This window comes from Nicotiana sylvestris, chromosome 6 (assembly GCF_000393655.2).
Source record: "Nicotiana sylvestris chromosome 6, ASM39365v2, whole genome shotgun sequence".
NCBI lineage: Eukaryota > Viridiplantae > Streptophyta > Magnoliopsida > Solanales > Solanaceae > Nicotiana > Nicotiana sylvestris.
In genome coordinates, this window is record NC_091062.1 from 18,424,834 (window position 1) to 18,447,181 (window position 22,348).

Here is a 22,348-nt window from a genome sequence, read left to right on the forward strand (position 1 = left end):
TATATATATATATATATATATATATATATATATATATATATATATATAGAAAACATTCATAAACAAATCAATATATGAAAGTATTAACTCAATATAGAAACATCCTAACTAACTACATTATGATCTTTAAAAAAACAACGATTACACATCACCATCTGTTATCCAGAACTAACCAACAAATTTTCATCAAATATTCTGTTAACTACATAGAATTTTATTTCATTTTGGGTGCATTCTTGTAAGATCTTTTGTTATGCCCTTCTCCTCCGCAGTTGCCGCATGAAACCTTGTACTTCTTTGAATTTATTTCATCATATGTTTTGTATCGTTCTTTCTGAGGTCTTCCTGGCTGCCTTTTCTCTCCTTTAGGTAGATTTACTACTTCTTCAGTTATATGTTGTGGCACATTCCATTTGCTTTCATCAGACAACAGATTTACTGGTATTTCATACGTACGCAAGAGGTTCGCCCTTGTGTAATAAGGAGAACAATATTCTTCAAAGGACTCATCCCTTTGTCTTAAAGCAGCCAAAGCATGTGGACAAGGTAGTTCATCAAGTTGGAATTGTCCACAACTACATTTCTTGTTTTCAAGACAAACAATATAGCGTCTCACACCATCTATTACTGTATGGATGTAGTCTGTTGAAGCCCTCACCTACGAGTACATTACAAACAAAAAAACAATTTATATATGGTTAAAATCAAGCTATATACAAAATATCTACAAAATATCTACCAAAAAACTACATTGTGGTGTTTATGAATTTGATTCCATAAATAATCAGATCTTACTCTAAGCTTGTGCGACAATGTTCTGTTGTCATCCAACTCTTTGTTGAATTTGTATCCAAGGTATGTGAATGTACCCTTTGCTTTCAATAATTTCCAACGTTCAAAAGGGTCCTCATATACTCTAATAGTTCTACTATCGGCAGCTCTCTTGCATATTTTGTTACAGCATTCAACGACTCTGCAATGTTTGATGTCATATTCCAAGCTCTGTTCACCATTGCATGTACTCGAGACCATCTATAATATCCAATATCATATAAGTATGCTTTAACACGGGGGTCAATCTCCTCAATCTTTGACATTTTTTCATTAAATTCATCAAGTGTGTATGACCGCGCCGTGGTAAAATATAATTCACTTAGCTTAAGATGTCCTTTCTTGAACTTTGCCCGTATATTTGTCCAAATATGCCACATGCAAGAATAATGTGACATGCCGGGATAAACAATAGATGTTGCCTTCAAGATACTTTCATTCCGATCCGAAACAACACACATGTTTGCTCTTTCACCATATGCGAGCTTGAATTGCTCAAAAAACCACTTCCATGATGCGTCATTCTCTGAATCAACAACAACATATGCCAATGGTAATATGATACCTACATTATGTGGCAATAAGCAATTAATTGGCTGCAGTAAAAATGCAGAAGAAGACATATATATACAAACTACAATTATTCTACAATATATCTACAATTAATTTTCAAGTACTAAAAAAAACATACAAGCTATAATATTTCTACTAATAAAACTTCAGTACCTGCTGCATCCATTGTACTGGTTGTTAGCATTATTCCCCTGTACGCTGACTTTAAAAAGGTCCCATCAACTACTACAACTGGCCTACAATATTTCCAACCACTGATTGACGTACAAATCGCAACAAATACATACAAGAACAGTCATCGTTTGTCTTCTTCAATTTAACTACAGACCCCGGATAAGTCTTCTCTATAATATACAAATAACTAGGCAATTTGTTGTAGGAGTCAGCAGGATGACCTCTCAAAAACTGTAAAGTCTTTTCCTTTGCTCTCCAGACTTGCATGTAGGTTAGATTCACGTCATGTTCAGACAACATGTCAAATTGAATGTCTTTTGGGATGTAAATTGTCTTAGGATCAGAATATTTTGGAATAATCATGCTACCAACTATCATGGCAGTAGGTTTGCGTTGTATGAATGTATTGTCCATTAAAGAGCATGTGTGTTGTTTGTCGAAATTTCTGACGTTGAACATTGCAGAATCATTTATGCTAGTTGCCTTGAAGTGCCATGTACAGTTTTCACCAACACATATCAGCCAGTAGCTACAAAATAAATATATTTTAAACAATGGGTTAAAATTTAGATTCAAAAAAAACTTGTTTTAGCTTAAACAATTACATTATACAATAATAAATACAATATAACTACAATTCTGCTAAACATTATCACAAGGAAAACTGAAGAAGTAAAAAAATTACAAATAAACTACAAAATTTTTTTAAAAAAATTAACTATTCATATGTTCATACCTTCTAGCACTAGATCTTTAACCCTGAATTGGAACTTGTGCATGATAGAATAGTGCTTCATTGCAGTTGCGATTGTTTCCTTGTCTTGGTATACTTGTCCTACTTCAATAGAACTTGGTGTACTATCTGTTATTATTATATTTTCATATTCCTCTATAACGGGAGATGTTGGCATATCAAGTAACGTTAGTATTCCAGATGAACCTGCATGAAAATAAATATAAATATTGTTATCACTAGTTTGTAGAAAATTTGTAGAAAGGTTGAAATTTAGTATTTCATACTCCCTCCGTTTCAATTTATGTGAATCCATTTGACTGAGCCCGGAATTTAAGAAAAGAGAGAAGACTTTGGATCTTGTGGTGCAAAATGAGGCACATATATTTTGTGTGACTATAAAACATTGTGTAAAAGTAATTTGTTTCCAAATAAGGAAAGGGGTCATTCTTTTTGGCACGGACTAAAAAGGAAATAGGTTCACATAAATTGAAACGGAGGGAGTATTAATTTTTCCAATTTTTTGTAGTTTTAATATAGAATAAATGTAGAAAATTTGTAGATATTACAGAAATCCATATATATATATATATATATATGTAATTTATTTGTAGATACAATGTAGATAAATTGTAGTTCATTTACAATTTACCAGAATTTCATAGAAAAAATAACATCGCACACCTGCAGCTGTATTCTCATTGGTGATACTCAATCCCATATTGAAATCGCGAACAATTATATATAGCGGATATGATCCTAAGTTTTTGTTTTCTTTTTTCGTCTCCATGTATACACGAACACCTATATCGTTTCTAATTTCCATTGGAGGACAATGCTCGTTGACAATGTATTTGATTTCTATAATTTTTTAGATGTATCAATCATTAATTGTTGTGCTATCGTAGAAATCAATAGACTATAAGTCGCATTGTCATCGACTACAATGTCATCGACCTCGAATTCTCTAAATCTCCCATAGCTATCCCAATTCCCATTCGATTGTAGCATAATTGGTATTTTTGCCATAATTGCTTTTGTTGCAGAAGAATTGTAGAAGATTTTGTCGATTTTTATTTGTGAAATCAGAGAAAATGTTGAAACAGAGTTTAGCGCAAAAAATAGAGTACTGGAAGTTTGTAACGAAGTAGACGATAGTGGTTACTGTGCGTAATTTGCGTTGGAAGATCTGGAAAATATTTAATTCCCCTTTTTTAGCTCACTTAAATAAGGAATCCTACAACTATAATGATTCCTTATTTAATGCATTGTATATATTATGTAGAAATACTATTAGCATGAAGGGTAATATGCAAACTATGAACATATTTGGTAATATAGTTTCCTATATGGTATAGGAACGAAAATTTTCATTTTTATTTACTTTGGTGATGGATAAATTGACACGGCATATTCAAGTGTTACCATGGTGTACGTTATTGGTGACATAATATTAATTGACGAGACACGTTGTGGAGTTAATAATAAACTGGAGTTTTAGAGACAGACACTAGAGTCAAAACGTTTCAGGTTGAGTAGGATTAAATTAAGTATACAACAACAACAACAGTAACAATAACAATAACAACAACAACAACATACCCAGTATAATCTCACATGTGGGGCTTGGGGAGGGTAATGTGTACGCATACATTACCCCTACCTGGAGAGGTAGAGAGGTTGTTTCCGATAGATCCTCGGCTCAAGAAAAAGAAGAAGAAGAAGAAAAAGAAGAAATAGGGGGAGAAAGAAAGAAGAAAGGAGACAAAGGACGATAAGGCAAAAAACGGGGGAAGTAACATCAAATAGTATCAATCAGAGAGCAGCAATTCTAGTAAAAGGCGAGAAAAAGTAGCATCAAATAGTAACAATCAGGGAGCAATAATTTCCAGTAGCAATTTACAAAAATAATGAACGTGGTTGCTAAGTATAAGATAAATAACAAACTAGAAGAAATTATCTCTCAACCGACAACAAGGATATTACTAGTATTGGTAAACCTAGGAAAAACTCATATCTACCTATCAACCCACCACTTTAATCGACGACCTCCACACCATCCTATCGCTAGTCATGCCCTCGGTTAGGTGAAACACTGACATGTCCTAGCTAATTATCTATGTTCAATACTTCATTGGCCTAACCCTGCCATTCCTCAAGCCCGCCGTAGTCCACCTCTCACACCTCCTGACCGAGGCATCTATGTCTCTCATCCTCATATGCCCAAACCATCTCAACCCTCAATTCCCGCAACTTGTCTTCCACGGCTGCTACTCCCACCTTGTCCCTAATAATTTCATACTTAATCTTGTCTTTCCTGGTATGTACACACATCCATCTCAGCATCCTCATTTCAACTACGCTCATCTTCTGGACATGGGACTTCTTGACAGACCAACGCTCAACTCCACACAACATAGACGGTCTAACCACCACCCTGTAAAATTTTCCCTTAAGTCTAAGAGGTACATTCTTATTGTATAAAACCCCCGAAACAAGCCTCCATCTCATCCATCCCGCTCTAATACGGTGAGTAAAATCCTCGCCAATCTCCCTGTTGCCTTGGATTATAAATCCAAAATACTTGAAACTATCTCTTTTGGGAATGACTTGAGTATCAATCTTTACTTCGACTTCTTCTTCATGTCTCTCATCACTTAACTTGCACTCCAAGTATTCAGTTTTCGACCTACTCAACTTGAAACCTTTGGACTCCAGCGTCTGTCTCCCAACTTCCAACCTAGAGTTAGCACCCCATCGTATCACGTCAATCAGTACCATGTCACCAGCAAATAACATACATCATGGCACCCTCCCTTGTATGTGTCGTGTCAGTTCATCCAACGCTAGGACAAACAAAAATGGGATAAGGTTTGATCCCTGATGCAACCCCATTTCTACAGGGAAATATTCTGAATTTCCTCCCGTCGTCCTTACCCGAGTCTTAGCACCTTTGTACATGTTCTTAATCACCCTGATGTACGCTACCGGGACTCCGCTAACCTCCAAACATTTCCATAGCACCTCTCTCAGGACTTTGTCATAAGTTTTCTCAAGGTCAATAAACACCATGTGCAAGTCCTTTTCCTCTCCCTATACTGCTCCACCAAGCGTCTCACAAGGTGAATGGCTTCTGTAGTTGATCGTCCCGTCATTAATCCGAACTAGTTCTTAGAGATAGATATACATGTCCTCACTCTATTCTCCAATATCCTCTTCCAAACCTTCATAGTGTGACTCAACAGCTTGATACCCCTATACTTGTTGTAATTCTGGATATCCCCTTTGTACAATAGAATCAACAAACTCAACCGCCAATCTTCGGGCATCTTCTGCGTCTTGAAAATGATGTTAAACAAGCTAGTAAGTCACTCCAAGCCTACCTTACCCGCTTCTTTACAAATTTCCATCGGGATCTCGTTAGGCATAGTTGTCTTACCCCTACCCATCTTCTGTATTGCCACATCAACCTCCTTACACTTACTACGCCTACAAAACCCAAAATTACTCTGACTTTCTAAGTTCTCCAACTCACCCAGTACGATGTTCTTTATCCCCTTCCTCATTCAAGAGTCTATAGAAGTATCCCTGCCATCTACGTATGATACCCTCCTCTTCCACTAATAACTTATCGTCTTCGTTTTTTATGCACTTTACTCAATCCAGGTCTCGTTCCTTCCTCTCCCTAATCTTGGCTAACTTGTACAGCTTTCTATCCCCGTCTTTGCCCTCAAGATCCTTATACAATCTCTCAAAAGCTGCAGTCTTAGCCGTCGTGACCACAAGCTTCGCCTCTCTCCTTGCCTTCTTATAACACTCCATATGCAAGCTCTGCTTTTCCTCATCCGTGCTCCATACTAGCTTCAAATATGCCGCTTTCTTAGCTTCCACTTTTCTTTGGACCTCCTCATTAAACCACCAGTCCCCTTTGTGGCCACCCAAGTAACCCTTCGAGACCCCTAACACCTCCATAGCATCTTCCCTAATACAGTTCGCTGTCGTGGTCCACATACTACTTGTGTCCCCACTACTCCTCCAGGCCCCCATAGCCAATTACTTATCCTTCAACTTCTAAGCCTTTCCCTTAGTCAAGGCTCCCCACTTGATCTTAGGTTGGACGTAAACTGCTCTCTTTTTCCTCGCTCCCTTGACCTCCAAGTCCATTACCAAGAGCCTATGCTACGTCGAGAGTCACTCACTCGGGATAACCTTGTAATCCGTACAAAGACCCTTATCGCCTTTCCCGAGGAGAAGATAATCAATCTGAGTCATGGCAACCCTACTCTGAAAAGTGACCAAGTGTCCCTCCCTCTTCTGAAAACCCTTGTTAGCTAGTACCAAGTCAAAAATGTTTGCAAAATCTAACAACGAAGTACTGCCCTCGTTCCTAACCCCGAAACCGAACCTGCCATGAACCTTGTTATAACCCCTAGCCGTCTCCCTGAAGTAATCCCCTATGAAAACCTCCTTGGACTGCAGGATACCACACACAACCTCATCCAAATCCTCTCAAAAGCGCCTTTTGACCTCCCTGCTCAATCTTGCTTGAGGCGCATAAGCACTAATCGCGTTAAAAGTGAACCCATTAACCACTAGCTTAATAATCAACAGCCTATCATTCACCATTCTGACATTAACCACTAACTCTCTGAGATCCCTATCAATTAAAATACCTACCCCGTTCTTGCTGCCAACACCCCTCGAATACCATAGCTTATACCCATTAACATCCCGAGCCTTTGTACCCCCCATCCAGTCTCCTAGACACATGCTATATTAATTTTCCTCTTCTAGTGATTCTTCCCCAACTCTATCGGCGTACCCGTTAGTGTCCCTATATTCCAAGATCCAACTCTCAACCTTGTGTATGCCTTACCCCCTTGCAACCCTTGCTCCCTGCCCCCTGACCCACCCGAGGATACGACCTTACACTACCATCGCTCGGAGTAGCCACTACACCAGCAAAAACATAGGGATATAAACTAAGCCTTAACTACTATAAATGCATACAAGTAGGTAAAGCGTAAAACAAAAACAACCTATATATAAGCTTAAAGGTAGTGTAACTTGAGCACACCAAAGACACGAGTGATATACCTAATGGCAGATAAATACAAGCAAGCCGAAGGAATTACAATAATCAAGAATAAAAGGAAGCCGACATAATATTAACAAATAGCAAATTCTAAGCAAGAACAATAGAGCCTGGAGTCCCAATGGGTGCCAGGAAAGGTGTTGCCCATAGCAACTATGTTTTGGAAGTTCGCTTCGCCCGAGGCTCGCTGGAAAATCGTCTCTACTACCATCGCCGCTAGGCTAGGTTAGTGCACCAGAAAACAAGGGACGGGAGGTAGAAGAGATGGGGTATATAGGAAAGAAAAAAAGAAGAAGAAAATGGGAATATAAAGAGGCGGGGGATGGAAGGGGGAGGCATAGGGGGAAAACATATGAGAAAAGAGGGTGGGGGGCAAGAAGAAAAGAAAGAAAGAGAAGAAACGAAGAATAATAATAAGAAGAAAGCAGAAGAGAGAAAAAGAGTAAAAGTAGATAGGGGTGGTGGGCTTACCTGGTCCGATGGTCCAAGGTGGTCCTGTGATAGGGAGATTGAGGCAGAGAGACGTTGGAGAGAAGAGATAGACGTTGGTTATTAATACGGTTGATCAAAAGTTAGAAATTTGAACTTTCAATATATATATATATATATATATATATATATATATATATATATATATATATATATATATATATATATATATATATATATATATATATATATATAGAGAGAGAGAGAGAGAGAGAGAGAGAGAGAGAGAGAGAGAGAGAGTTGTAATGAATGACATGGGTGAAGAGTTTTAATGCTGGATGAAATTATGGGGATTAAAGAACACATTGAATTGAATGATGGGTACCTTTTGATTTCATTGCATTTGCATTACCGATCAATTACCCTGAAGATTATCGTAATTCTTTTTCTTTTATCTTTAACACTTTTATTAGCCTCAAAATTGTGCGAATACATGATTAAATTGAGTATACAAAGTGCAAGTTCAATTATGTGTCACATGAGGCGGACGTGGAAATGAGAATTGATACACAAGTCATCCTCCAAAAGAGGAAGCTTAAAGTATCTTGGGTGAATAATCCAAGGTGGAGAGATCGATGATGATGTTACACATCATACTGGAGCAAGTGGATGAAATAGAGGCTCACCCCTGGTATCCTATGTGATAAGAATTTGTCAAGACTGAAAGGTAAGTTCTATAGAGTGGTTGTTAGACTAACTATGTTGTACGTGATAGAGTGTTAGCACTCACATGTTCAGATAATAAAAGTAGTGAAAATAAAGATGCTTAGATGGGATATATGGACATATAAGGAGAGATAAGATTAAGAACGAAGATATATGAGGCAAAGTGGGAGTGACCTCCGTGGTGAACAAGATATGAGAAGTGAGGTTGAGAAGGTTCGAGCATGTGAAAGGGAGAGCACAAATACCCTAGTGAGGAGGTGCGAGAGGTTGGCTTTGATAGGTCTAAGAAGAGGTAGAGGTAGACCGAGAAAGAATTCGCGAGAGGTAATTAGAATCGACATGGCACATCTTCAGCTCACCGAGAATATAACCCTAAATAGGTAAGCATGAAAGTCGAGGATTAGGATAGAAGGTTTGTTGGAAGTCGAGCGATTTCTCTCTTTTTTGTGGGAGAGCTTGGTTAAAGGTTAGAGCACCTTATTTGCTCCCTCTTCTCCTTATTAGTATCATTAGTTTTAGTATAATTATCATTGATCTTTTATTATAATATTCTTAAATTTTATTACTGTTTTTTTTATTTTGGTAATATTTACTATTTTTGTTGTTAATACTTTTCTTTTCTTCAGTATTTTCATCATATATTTTTTTACTTTTGTATTTTTAAAACTATATTTAAAACACTTTTCTTGAGTCGAAAGACTATTGGAAACCCACCTCTTTACCTCACACAAGGTAGGGATAAAGTTGCATATACCCTACTCTCCCCAAATCATACTGAGTATGTTATTGTTGTTGCCTACATTATGAATAAGATAAAAACGACCATATTAAGAAAATATTCATATTAAACTTTATAGTAACAAATATTAATACTAAAAAATATATACATTATTACAATGTGTTGTAGTTCGCCCTTCAATTGATCTTCTATTTAAATCAATTAAAATTCGTTGATAATTCATTTATTTTTTTGGAACTCCAGAAAAAATCGTAGCCTCTGTCCCTCAGGTGAGCATGTAGTTATAACAATTATTGCAGCAATTATAGAGTATTTCCAGTAGTAAAGAAAGCGCACATTTTTCCAGTGTGCAATGTTGATAGTTCTAGACTTCTAGGTTCCATGTGCAACCAAAATAGTTTAAATTTCATGACGTGGTTGACATTTCTATCAAAATTAATAATCTTATAATGGAGTAAATTTTTTATTTTATGCTAGCATTGGCGTTGGAAGTATTTCAATAGTCCGTTCTAATTTATGTGATAACGTTTAATTAGACAAGTAGTTTTTTTTAAAACAAACTTTTAAAACTTGCGTGGAACAATAGTATAAATCATCTCATTAAGAGTAAGTAATAGTATAAAGGTAAATTAATGCTAAATATAAAAATATATCACTCTTTAAAAAAACCTAATGCAAAAAATTTATCATATAAATTGGGATAAAAGGGTAACAAATAAGTTGAATTTAAAATTTCGAGAAAACCAATATCAATTGTTATGAATATCTCAGAGAAAGTTGGAGATGAATAGGAATATGTAAGAATTGATATTTCTCTCTTCTTTTTTATTTTTAGTTAAATTAAAAATTTTGTATTTTTCCTAAAAAGGAAACTAAAGTCTCTATTAATACATATTTACTTCAAGCTACGTCAGTTTTGAGTGAGTAACAACCTTTTGTTTTGGTATAATAAATTACAAAACAATAAGATAAGTTGTTTATCATTCGAATGTGTTTGGTGATACTTGATAGCAAATTTGACAATATCATTTACCAACCTAACTCGATAGTATTTACTTGTTTAATTTGCGATATGAAAAGTAGTATACGTGTACTCATTTTATGATACTATCATTTACGGTTTTAAATATGACAACTTGTCTAAGACAATTGTGAAATAGCTACAAATTTTAATGAGTATATGATGTTAGTCCACACAATGTTTTTTATTTATCAATTTATTATGTATTATTTTACTACATATAGTACTCGTAACAACATAAACATAAATATTGGGATAATGCATAATTTTTTCCCTTGTAATTGTCTCGTTTTTTCAGTTATACACTTAAACATTGAAGGGGTTCTATAACCCCCTATATTTGTTTGAAGCGGTATAAGTATCACCTTTTGTGACCAACACCAATTTTCTAGAAGGCAGTGTAAGTCACACACCTATCATATTTTTTCAAATAATTTTTATTTTCTTAATTTCTTTTTCCAAATTTTATTCCAGCATCAATCTAAAAGTAGGAGTAGGTTTGGTTGAAGTTTAGTTATTATGCCCGAATTCAATTGACTGAACTTTATGTAAAAATATGTATAAAATTTTGCTTGATTCCAACTTGTTTGAAGTTTAGCTTGCCCAGTAGCTTTGACAACCAAACTTCGTATGATTATATTTGAACTTCACACTCAGCGCGATAAAAATTGATTTAAAGCAGTTACATTAGCAAAAAAAACTTAGAAACATTGGCACTGAATTAAATGGAGGTCTTGAAATCGGCTATTTCTGTTCGCTCCCGTCTTTTCCTCTTCCGTCGGATATCATTCTACTTTTGCTTGCGCTCAAGTCATTAAACTATTTTTTTATTGAAAAATTATTCTACTTTAAGTAAGTATCACAAAAATATCTAAAAAATTTCTAACCAAAAAGTTACTCAAGCCTAAATATTATAGAAAATGGTCTCATTTACTTTCTTCTAATGACTTCTTGTGATATTTAGGCAAAACTAAGAGGGTGTTTGGCTAAGCTTATAAGCTGGTCAAACTAGCTTATAAGCACTTTTTGACTTATCTACGCGTTTGATAAAATTAAAAGTACTTATAAGTTAAGTGCTTATAAGCCAAAAGCCATAAGTTGGTCTCCCTCAACTTATCAAATTTCAGCTTATAAGCACTTTAAGTTTGACCAAAATATTTACTATTCTATCCCTAAAATACTTCTTTTTAAAACAAAACTCTTCGTATACCAAGTTCTTCAGCTGCTTATTATTAATTTCAGTAATTTTATCCAAACATGTAACTGTTTATTTTTTAAATCAGTTTCAACACTTAAAAGTGCTTTTCAGCACTTAATGCTTATCGACTACTCTAAATCAACTAAGCCAAACGGGATATAACTTTTTGGACTGAAAAAATTGTTTGGTGATTTTGTGATATTAAGATAAACTTGTGTGACTATTTTGTTATAAAAAGAACCATCATGAAATTAACGCTCTTTTGGCTGTACTCTCGAGCCCATTTTCTATTACAATCGTCATTACCCACAATTTCCCCATTTGTTTTCCTGAAAAACAGAGAAGATTTCCTTCTGGAAGTTTCTGGTCCTTTTACTGTAGATACTGAGCTTCGCCGAGCTGAGCGGAAGGAACTTGATGGGTAAGACGAAGTCGGAGAAGTATGACATTGATTCTTACACTATAAATGGCACCAACAAAGTCGTAAGACGTAATAATACTTTCTCCTTCTCTTCTACGGGTGTTTTTTCTGTTTGTGTGTGTGTGCCTGCATGTGTGTTTTTGTGTGCGTGTGCCTGTTTGTGTGTGTGTGTTTGTTCTTGGATGTATTTAATTACTCTACATTGATGGATATAATATTTGTATTTTATTCAAGTTATTTTTCATGATTTGTTGTGTGCATGTGGATGCAACAACTTGCCTGGTGTAGATGGTCCTTAGCACGATAATATCATAGTTGTAATGATACAAGAGGATTTGTGTAATCTGACTTCTAAAGACTGATTCAGGATTTGAACTTTATGTGTTCCAGTTCGGGATTCTACCACAACTCATTTGATTTACTGGGTTCGAATTAATTATTTGCACATGTGTAGATTCTTAACATATATATGGAGGCCGATCCATAATTTTAAGTTTATGGGTTCTGGCAATGGTGGATCTACATTGAACCTTATGGGTGCTTAAGCACCCATTGTTTTTTAGCCAAACATTATATTTCTATATTGGAAACTAGTAATTATATACAAGAATATTAATTGAGCACCCAATCTTAAAAGTAGAAAGTCCAGTTAAAGATGGTGAAGCGCCCACAATTTAAAAGTCCTGCGTTCTGGATTCTGGATTCTAGGACAGGATAGCTTTCTGGGTTCGGGATAGATTATTTATACTTATTAAAGGGGTGTTTTAACACAAATAATGGGTTTGTGCTAAAGCTATTGTTTTTTGCCAAACCAATAAACTATATTATAGATCCGACCCTGCACATATAGAGGGTGTAAGCCAAAGCTACTGGTTTCCTCTCTAGTACTCTACGTCTGCCTCTGGATTTATGTAGTCGAGTGCAAGTAATTTGGTATTGCAGATTATTTGATTGATTTCAAGTGTTCTCCTATGTTTCATTGGAATAACACCTTTTTCATTATGTCTTTACCGTGTAGAAATTGACGATATAGTATATTTTTTGTCATGAATTTCTTTGCAGTTCATCAGGTCTTGTATTTTTAAATTATCCAGTCAGTTAATTTTCAATGAAAAGGAAAGAAAAGCACAAAAAAAACAAAAAACAAAAGAAGGTTCATGTAGATATGTCCGCTAAGAATTTTGATGAGATTTGGTGCATTCTTTTTCTTTACACTTGCGGCGTCCCCCCCCCCCCCTTGTGGAGGAATAAGTGTTTGATAGTCGGAGCTTTGACTTAAATATCCTCCTTTTCTCTCTCAGCTGGTGATTGTGTGTTAATGAGACCATCAGATTCTGATAAGCCACCGTATGTGGCAAGAGTAGAGAATATTGAGGCTGACCATCAAAACAGTGTGAAGGTTCGAGTACAATGGTACTACCGTCCTGAGGAGTTTTGTGGTGGTTGCAAACAGTTCCCCGGGACAAAGGAGCTGTTTTTGTCAGATCACTATGATGTGCAGAGTGCACAAGCTATTGAAGGAAAATGCAAAGTGCACTCATTCAAGAACTACACCAAATTGGAGAACGTGGGCCCTAAGGATTACTTCTGTAGGTTTGAGTACGAAGCTGACACAGGAGGGTTTACTCCTGACCGTGTTACTGTGTGAGTTTCTCATTGCTTTGTTGTGAAAGTTGAAAGTGGTTAATTTTGGTGGTTGGAATGGTATGCTTGTACTGTATACTTACGTTGATTTGGATATATTTGGATGTGTTGATTTTGAAGGTATTGCAAGTGTAAGATGCCCTATAACCCAAACGATCTCATGGTACAGTGTGAAGAATGCAAAGACTGGTATGCGTACACTGCTTTTTTAATAACGTGTATCACTATCAACTTTGTAGAACTTGCATTGCCTCTTTTCTTTAACGAATATAGATATATTTTTGCCGTTATTGTTGTTATAATTATTGTTTCTTTATTGAACTATGTTTGTCATATTGGTTTTTCTTTTAGAAGATATGTGAGTAGTTCCAAAGGCTATGGTTCAGTGGTATGGACATAGCACCTGATGTGTTGGGTGAGGCGCACGTCATGGGTTCGAACCCTTCCGTAGACAAAGTTTGGTATTTAAGTTGGGAGGAGGGAAGCCCATAGGGGTGATCTCTAGTTCTCTACTAAAGAGGGTAAGCGAGACATAGCCTAGAACCTCATGCACAAACTGATGAGGAGATGTACAGGATGAGCATTTTGTAAATTCATGTTTAACCACGAGGGGGCAAGACCTAGTTGAGAACCAGGAAAAAAGCGGTGCCCGGATGGCACCCACTTTGATTGATTGTTTTGAAGTGAAGGGCTTTTGCCTACTAATAAGTACTGATATGCGGTCTTAGAATTAGAAAAAGAATTAGCTGGGGTATGGGCAAAGTCTTCAATGAATACCGGGAATTAGCGAAGTATTACTTCTTCCTCTTAGTTCAAGCATTCCTTATTTCTCTGGTATCAAAGAAAAAAAAGTAGAAGAAGATACATGAGTAAGCATTATTGAAACAAACTGCAATGCTGTTACTGTTTTAGGACTTCTGTTGGAAACTATAAGATAGGCCTTCTTTGTTCCCGAAAGTTCTCGCATGGTAAAGAAAAGTAGGTCTTTATCTGTAGTTATTCCTTAGTTCTTACATGAAGTTTTATCTTTGTCTATATAATATAATTAAAAAAATGATGAACAATCTAAATTTGTGTGCGTGTGTGCAATACTTTTAATTCTGCGTGTTTTTTTTTATCTCGTCTCATTCCTAAAGGGATGAATTTTCGATATGGGATGCAGTTAGATCTCAAGATGCAAAAGATGGTATCAGATTAAATTTTCTAGAGAACCTAAAAAGGAATAGCAGACTGCATTAGTGTCGACTGTCGAGAGGAAATATAAGATCCTTATGTGTCTGTAATCGCATTTACTGGTATTGAGTGAAAGTCTGCCGCACTCTTCAGGGTCCTGAATGCTAGCAAGGCCTGTGTTGGCCATCGAGTTTGTTAAACCAACTGTCTGTGTGATGATTGTTCAATCACTATGACAATGACTAAGAGGATCTTTATTTATTTTATGTACAATTTATTGCAGGTTCCATCCCTCTTGTATGGGAATGACGATTGAAGAAGCCAAGAAATTAGACTATTTCTTGTGTTCTGACTGTTCATCAGAACACGATGCGAAACAACCTCTAAATACAGTTCATGTTTCACCATCGCGTGAGCTAAAGGTAAAAGGCCTGTTGCATAGTCTTGTTAGCCGTTAATATGACTGTCTTTATGACTATTTAGGGATATTGTATCTCAAGTCAGTGGCCTTTTGCCATTCGGGGGTAGGGGTGGGGTGTTGGGCTTGAATGATGGTGTGTATGTTTAGTCAAAGTGATATCTAATGTAGCATATGCTTCATCCTAAAAGACTTAGTGGTGCCTAACGTCGATTCGACTTTCTCAAAAAGGTTATTCTTCATCCCTGAGGACGGAGAACAATAAGCTTGCACAAGAGTTCCATGTTTTATTTGATAACTGAGTTCCATGTTAAGTCATGTTGATCTATACTTTGTCATATTAATGATAAAATCCACTATCAAATGACCAAATTAAGCTGGTGTTTGATCTCTTCTTGTTTGGGTGCTGATAACGCCCAAATAATTGCTATTGTCTTTTAGTTGATTTCCCTGGATCCGAGTGCTACTACTTGCTTGTTAACTTTGTTTTCTTGTGCTTCTTTTCAAGGCACGAATCTTGGGTGCACTACCTCCAAATCCCAACCCACTCATGTTTCAAGGTAGGCATAAACAGAATGAGCAACTTAATCAACAAGGACAATCCCAAATGGATGGTTACATGAGTGCTATTGTACCACCACGCATTGGGGCTGCCAATTTTAGCTTGAATCCAGTTTTGTTAGAAATTTTGAAGGACGGGCGTCTATTTGGTGGGCTTCACCATGAGGATCCGTATTGTCATTTGCGGAATTTTCTCGCAGTATGTGCGCTTCAACATCAGTATGACGTTTCTGAGGATGCTCTTCGGTTACGTTTATTCCCTTTCTCACTTCAAGGGGAGGCTTCAGATTGGCTGGATAATCTTCCAGCCATGTCTATCTATACTTGGGGAGATTTAACAAAGGTATTCCTTGCAAAGTACTTTCCTCCCGCTAGGACAGCTGAATTGAGAATGGATATTCTTCAATTCAAGCAGAAACCGCATGAATCATTGCATGAAGCATGGGACCGCTACAAGCTTTGCATAAAGAAATGTCCTAATCATGGGTGTCCCGACCAATTACTTTTGGAAACCTTCTACTTGGCTTTGGATAAAGTTTCAAGGTCCGTGGCGGATAATACGGCAAATGGAGCTATCATGAATCTCTCGGTTCAAGATGCGAGAGTCATATTAGATAGGATTTCGGATAATGCTCATGCATGGCATACATGGGAGAGCAAGGACACTCCTACCACAGCAAGTACGGCAAGTCAAATGGCTAGGGATGAGACCATGGCGCAACTTGTGACTCAAGTGGGGCTTATTTCCAAACAACTTGCCGAGATGGGGGTCAAGAAGGTCCATGTGGTTGATGCCGCAAGGGGACAGTTTATTAATTCTTCACCCAATGTGTATGCTCATTGTGCAGGGCAAGGAGTAACAACCCAAGAACATTGCCATCATTCTCAGGAGGAGGAATCGAATTATGTTGGAAACTACGAACGTGGCATGAACCAAAGGGGTAATTATCAAGGTGGTCCATCCCAATCTCAGCGGACACCGCCCCAACAATGGCTAAACAATCAGAATCAAAACACTGAAGGAGGTAATTGGGGAGCCGGTGCTTCACAATCATTTGATGCGCTAAGGCCTCCTATGCATCAACAAGCAACCCAACCTCCACCCTACTACAATCAAGGCCAGTCCTTCCATCAACCCAAAGACAACAATGGCAGCAATGAATTTGCCGAGATTAAAGGGTTGTGTGAAAAGATTTCGGCTGATTTGGCGAGAACATATGCAACACTTCAAGACTTGGGGCAAGTCCAAAATACTGAACATTAGGCCCCAAGGTGCTCTACCAAGTGATACCATTGCTAATCCTAGGGGTGATTCGGGAAATCTACATTGGATGGAATAGTTGGATGTTTGGGTTAGATGTGAAGCTGGATGTATGACGACGAGCCTCAGAAGGCTGATCAGGTGATACTCAAGAGTCAAGACTTGCTTTCCCCGCTAGATTTGCAATATGTCTGGTTAAGGAAGATACTTAACCAGTGCTTATAGAACTGTTTTATATGAGGTGTAAATTCATTAAGTCGTAAACTAAAAGAGATCTTTTCATCTAGTCAGTTTGAGTTAATTGACAATGCATTTCGAGGTCATGGCAGCATCCTTGTGTGATGGAATCACGTCATATCGAGCTGGTTGTACAGCTAAAAAAAGTTGTTTGTGCAACTTAGCTTGATTTATATGTTAAGTAGCACTCTTGTTTTATACTCTATACCATGCCTTGTGAATTTTACAGATGAAGGGCTCAATTTTCCCCAGAGGTAGACCCTCAATGTCTAACATTTGCAGCCATAAGAATAGAGCTGGGCAAATGCGTTGAATATGTGGTGTATAAAATTCAAGAGTTACTTCACTAAGGAAAATGGAAGGAGGACAATTTTAAATAATTTTTAAAATGTTTTACTTCTTAAAATAACATTTTTCATAATAGAACTCTAATATTTTGTAAGATAACATCAAGGCTAGTACGAAAAGAAAAGATTTTTTTGACTCCACTTATTCCTAGTTTATTTCAAAACTTAGCAATTTGTAAAGCATACCTCCATTTCTTCATGGCTGTCTTTTGATTCAATCAAGCTGTAATAACCTCCATTCAAATTTGTATTAGGATTATGAATATGCCAAATTAAAATGAGACATTTGGTTGAAGTTGAAATGTTGAAATTAAAAAAATAAAAATTAGAAGTTAATTTTGTGTCGACATCATTTTCACATGGAAAAAAGATACGTAAAAGATTTGTGTGGAAAAGTCATTATTACACTTAAAATTTCTTCTCAAACAAGTTTTTAGATATTTCACAAGTACTTCAAATCCTAAAATATTTTATTTATGGCCAAGTGGAGCATGGTGTATAAGTATTTTCAATTAAGCCCTCTGAGGAATACAGAAAATATACATGGTATATCAACTTAACTAACCAATTGTGACACCATCATAACGACAATCAACAGTCTTTTATAAGCATTTCCAACGCCTATAAATCGAGGGACAAATTCCTCTTCTGTCTACGTGAAAAGTGACCCCAAATTAATTCGAATGAGGTCCAATTCCTCGGAAGAAAAATATTATTAGGTGATTTTTTCTCATTTGTTTAAACTTTGATGGACAAAATTATTCGGTATCTGTACTTGCGGGAGATAACATGTACTCGGTGAAATAATCAATGTATGAGCAAATTGGCTCAAATAACATTGTCAGGGGCGGAGTCAGAGGGGACAAAGGTTCAATTGAATCTCCTTCATCGAAAATTATACTATGGAAAAATAGAAATAGAGCAAAACTGATTTTTTTCTTATGTCTAAGCTTTTGAATTCCATTGGCATAGGAAATACTTTTTGAATCCCTTGTTTGGATTCCCTACTCCGCCACTGATGATCCGTCACAAAAATACTGAATCAATGAGTTATACTACCTATGTTTTAATTTGTGTGAACCTATTCCTTTTGTAGTCCGTGCAAAAAAGAATGACCCGTTTTCACATTTAGAAACAATTTTACTTTTAAGCAATAATTTATAGTCACACAAAATATTTATGACTCATTTTACGCCACAAGTTCAAAAGTCTTCTGCTTTTCCTTTAAACTCCGTGCCCAGTGAAATAAGTTCATATGAATTGCAACTAAGGGAGTATGAAATAACAATTATCCTGTCTTCCAGTTTGCATTAGCACTAAGCTCCCTGTAGATGTATTGCAGGGCTGAAACTATTTTATGCTTAAATAGATTGGGTTAGATTGAAATAAAAAGTTTATGAATTGATTTTTAATTGTCATTGATAGTTGTACTCCATTTCCTTGATAATTTCTATTAGCTAGTTTTATGTTTTTCTTATGAATATTTACGTGTATCTTTTCCTTGTTTTTTAAGTATGAGTTTTGGAACGCATTCGCTTAGCATTTGGGAAGAATAACTCTTAGGAATGTTCTAGTCAGATCCAGGTGCCCGCCGACACAGAGGTGAAGCCAGGATTTGATTTTTATGGGTTGAGGATTTTAGTTTTTAAAAGTTACTGAGTTCTAACTTAATAATTTTTACATATTCAATGAATTTTTAAAGACAAATATAAGATTTGGACTAAATTTAATGGGTTTGGCCGAACCCGTAGCCGAAGGGCTGCCTCCGCCCCTGCGCCGACAAGACGACTTCATAGCCATAGAAATGCACCTGAGAAAATGCTGTTAAACTGTCCTGCAATGGATCTGTCCTGCTCTTTGGGTAATTCTTCAATAGGTTTGGCTAGTTCATCCCTTTAAAGATCTCCTGTTTACTAGTTCAGTTTGCAGAATAAGCAAATTTTTTGAGACATTGGCTATTCCTTGCATGTTCTATCTATCCTGTAACAGCCCAGTTCACCAGTGATATTGTCCGCTATGGGCATGGGCACGCGTCAGTTGGGTCTAAGACATGTGTAAGTGTTGTGTCTGTTGAAGTTTGGCAAAATGCCAAAGTCCCACATTGGTTGGGAGTTAAGTTTGGGGGGATTTTTCCCCTATAAAAGAAGGCCTAATGTTTAGGATTGAAACACACCTCTCATTTGCCTTCTCATCTGTTTAAGGCATTTGTATCTTCTCTCTTTAGTATTATTTCACTTGTATTTTTGGAGTGAAATAAAATATTGGTTGTGTCCGAGGAGTAGGCAAAATTAGCCGAACCTCGTAAATTCTGGTGTTCCCTTTTATTGTTGTTTTATTGTCTTATTTATTATTTGGTGGCTGTCATAATTTTTGGTATAGTAGTTGTGACTTATTCACACTATATACATTTGGCTTCCGCAACAATTGGTATCAGAGCCAAGGTACTGTCTAAGTATGCTCTGTGGTTGCAGCATAGTCTGATCTTCCACATCAGAAAAGATTTATCTTGGTAACTGAGTCAAGGTTCTGTCTGAGTATGCTCTGTAGTTGCAGCTTAGTCTGATCTTCTACATCAGAAAGGAAATAATCTTGATTTGTGTCGTCAGCTATTAAATAATATTTGTGTCAAATATGGGGGACAATAAACAAGAAGAATCTACATCAAGTGTCAACAATACGTCATCATTGGCATCTTCGCTTATGACAAGAATTGTGTCAAATGCGAAATTTGCGGTAGAAATTTTTGACGGGTCCGGACATTTTGGGATGTGGCAAGGCGAGGTTCTAGATGTCCTTTTTCAACAAGGGCTAGATCTGGCCATTGAAGAAAAGAAACCAGATGTTATTGGAGAAGAAGATTGGAGAATTATCAACCGTGTTGCTTGCGGTACCATTCGATCCTACCTTGCTAGAGAGCAGAAATATCCATACACAAAGGAAACTTCTGCAAGTAAATTATGGAAAGCACTGGAGGATAAATTTTTGAAGAAAAACAGTCAAAATAAATTGTACATGAAGAAGAGACTGTTTCACTTCACCTATGTTCCTGGTACCACGATGAATGAACATATCACCAGTTTCAATAAGTTGGTCACAGATTTGCAAAATATGGATACAACTTATGATGATGGTGACTTGGCCTTAATGTTGTTGGCGTCACTTCCTGATGAGTACGAGCACCTTGAAACTACTCTACTCCATGGAAATGACGAAATTTCTCTCAGAGAAGTTTGTTCAGCTTTGTACAGCTATGAACAAAGAAAGCGAGAAAAACAGAAGGGCGGAGAAGGAGAAGCACTGTTTGTGAGGGGTCGTCCTCAAAATCAAACGAGGACAAAGAAGGGAAGATCCAAGTCAAGATCCAGACCCAGTAAAGATGAATGTGCCTTTTGTCGAGAAAAAGGGCACTGGAAGAAAGACTGTCCGAAGTTGAAGAATAAGGCCAAACATAACAATGGAAAGGCTATTATGGATTCAAATGTAGCTGATTGTGATGATTCAGACTTCTCATTAGTTACAACAGAGTCATCAACATCATCAGACATATGGTTGATGGACTCGGCTTGTAGCTATCATATGTGTCCCAACAGGGACTGGTTCATGGAATTTCAAGAAGGAGAATATGGAGTCATCCACACAGCGGATAACAGCCCTCTTACCTCATATGGCATTGGTTCAATACGATTAAGGAACCATGATGGAATGATCAGAACATTGATAGATGTTCGATATGTACCGGATTTGAAGAAGAATCTCATCTCTGTGGGAGCCCTAGAATCAAAAGGGTTCAAAATCATTGCAGAAAATGGAGTGATGAGAGTATGCTCCGGTGCACTAGTGGTAATGAAGGCTAATCGGAAGAATAATAATATGTACCGCTATCGTGGCAGTACAGTTATTGGGACAGCGACAGTAACATCCAGTGACGACAAAGAGGCAGAAGCAACCAAGCTATGGCACATGCGCTTGGGACATGCTGGAGGAAAATCCTTGAAAACTCTATCAGATCAAGGATTGTTAAAAGGAGTAAAGGCTTGCAACTTGGAGTTTTGTGAGCATTGTGTTAAAGGGAAACAGACAAGGGTTAAATTTGGTACAGCGATCCATAATACTAAAGGCATTTTGGATTATGTACACTCTGATGTTTGGGGTCCTTCCAAAACACCTTCATTGGGTGGGAAGCACTATTTTGTAACCTTTGTTGATGATTTTTCCCGAAGAGTATGGGTGTATACAATGAAGAGCAAAGATGAAGTGTTGGGAATTTTTCTCAAATGGAAGACGATGGTGGAGAATCAGACAGGCAGGAGAATCAAGTGTATTCGCACAGACAATGGAGGTGAATACAAAAATGATCATTTCAATAAGGTCTGTGAAAATGATGGCATCATCCGACACTTCACTGTTAGACATACACCACAACAGAATGGAGTGGCAGAACGTATGAACCGGACCTTGCTGGAGAAGGTACGGTGTATGTTGTCCAATGCTGGCTTGGGCAAAGAATTTTGGGCTGAGGCAATTACATATGCATGCCACCTCATTAATCGTCTACCATCTGCTGCTATTGATGGCAAAACACCATTTGAAAAATGGTACGGAAAACCTGCTGTAGATTATAACTCTTTGCACGTGTTTGGCTCAACTGCATATTATCATGTGACAGAGTCAAAATTGGATCCAAGGGCAAAGAAGGCTATTTTTATGGGAATTACTTCTGGAGTCAAAGGATATCGCTTATGGTGTCCTATGACAAAGAAAGTAATA

General features: G+C 37.0%; 5 protein-coding genes across 5 annotated transcripts; 1 reads left to right on the forward strand and 4 right to left on the reverse strand.

Moving 5' to 3' along the window:
- Positions 1-214: 214 nt before the first annotated feature.
- On the reverse strand, positions 215-3,032 carry LOC104228624 (uncharacterized). The gene is made up of 7 exons (XM_070148113.1): positions 2,996-3,032; positions 2,315-2,518; positions 2,203-2,242; positions 1,733-2,107; positions 1,558-1,640; positions 960-1,396; positions 215-658 (listed from the first exon to the last, which is right to left on the reverse strand). Exons 1-7 carry the CDS (start codon positions 3,030-3,032, stop codon positions 215-217), a joined length of 1,620 nt encoding a protein of 539 aa, XP_070004214.1.
- Positions 3,033-4,489: 1,457 nt separating this feature from the next.
- Positions 4,490-5,092, reverse strand: LOC104228623 (uncharacterized). The gene has a single exon (XM_009781105.1). It carries the CDS (start codon positions 5,090-5,092, stop codon positions 4,490-4,492), a length of 603 nt encoding a protein of 200 aa, XP_009779407.1.
- Positions 5,093-5,968: 876 nt separating this feature from the next.
- Positions 5,969-6,358, reverse strand: LOC138870320 (uncharacterized). Its single transcript, XM_070148115.1, has one exon. It carries the CDS (start codon positions 6,356-6,358, stop codon positions 5,969-5,971), a length of 390 nt encoding a protein of 129 aa, XP_070004216.1.
- Positions 6,359-6,502: 144 nt separating this feature from the next.
- LOC104228621 (uncharacterized) lies at positions 6,503-7,063 on the reverse strand. The gene is made up of 2 exons (XM_009781104.1): positions 6,839-7,063; positions 6,503-6,784 (listed from the first exon to the last, which is right to left on the reverse strand). The coding sequence occupies exons 1-2, from the start codon at positions 7,061-7,063 to the stop codon at positions 6,503-6,505; spliced, it is 507 nt and encodes a 168-aa protein (XP_009779406.1).
- Positions 7,064-11,798: 4,735 nt separating this feature from the next.
- Positions 11,799-17,464, forward strand: LOC104228619 (uncharacterized). The gene is made up of 5 exons (XM_009781101.2): positions 11,799-12,009; positions 13,242-13,584; positions 13,705-13,773; positions 15,041-15,179; positions 15,684-17,464. The coding sequence occupies exons 1-5, from the start codon at positions 11,937-11,939 to the stop codon at positions 16,998-17,000; spliced, it is 1,941 nt and encodes a 646-aa protein (XP_009779403.1). The 5' UTR covers positions 11,799-11,936; the 3' UTR covers positions 17,001-17,464.
- The last annotated feature ends 4,884 nt before the right edge of the window (positions 17,465-22,348 follow it).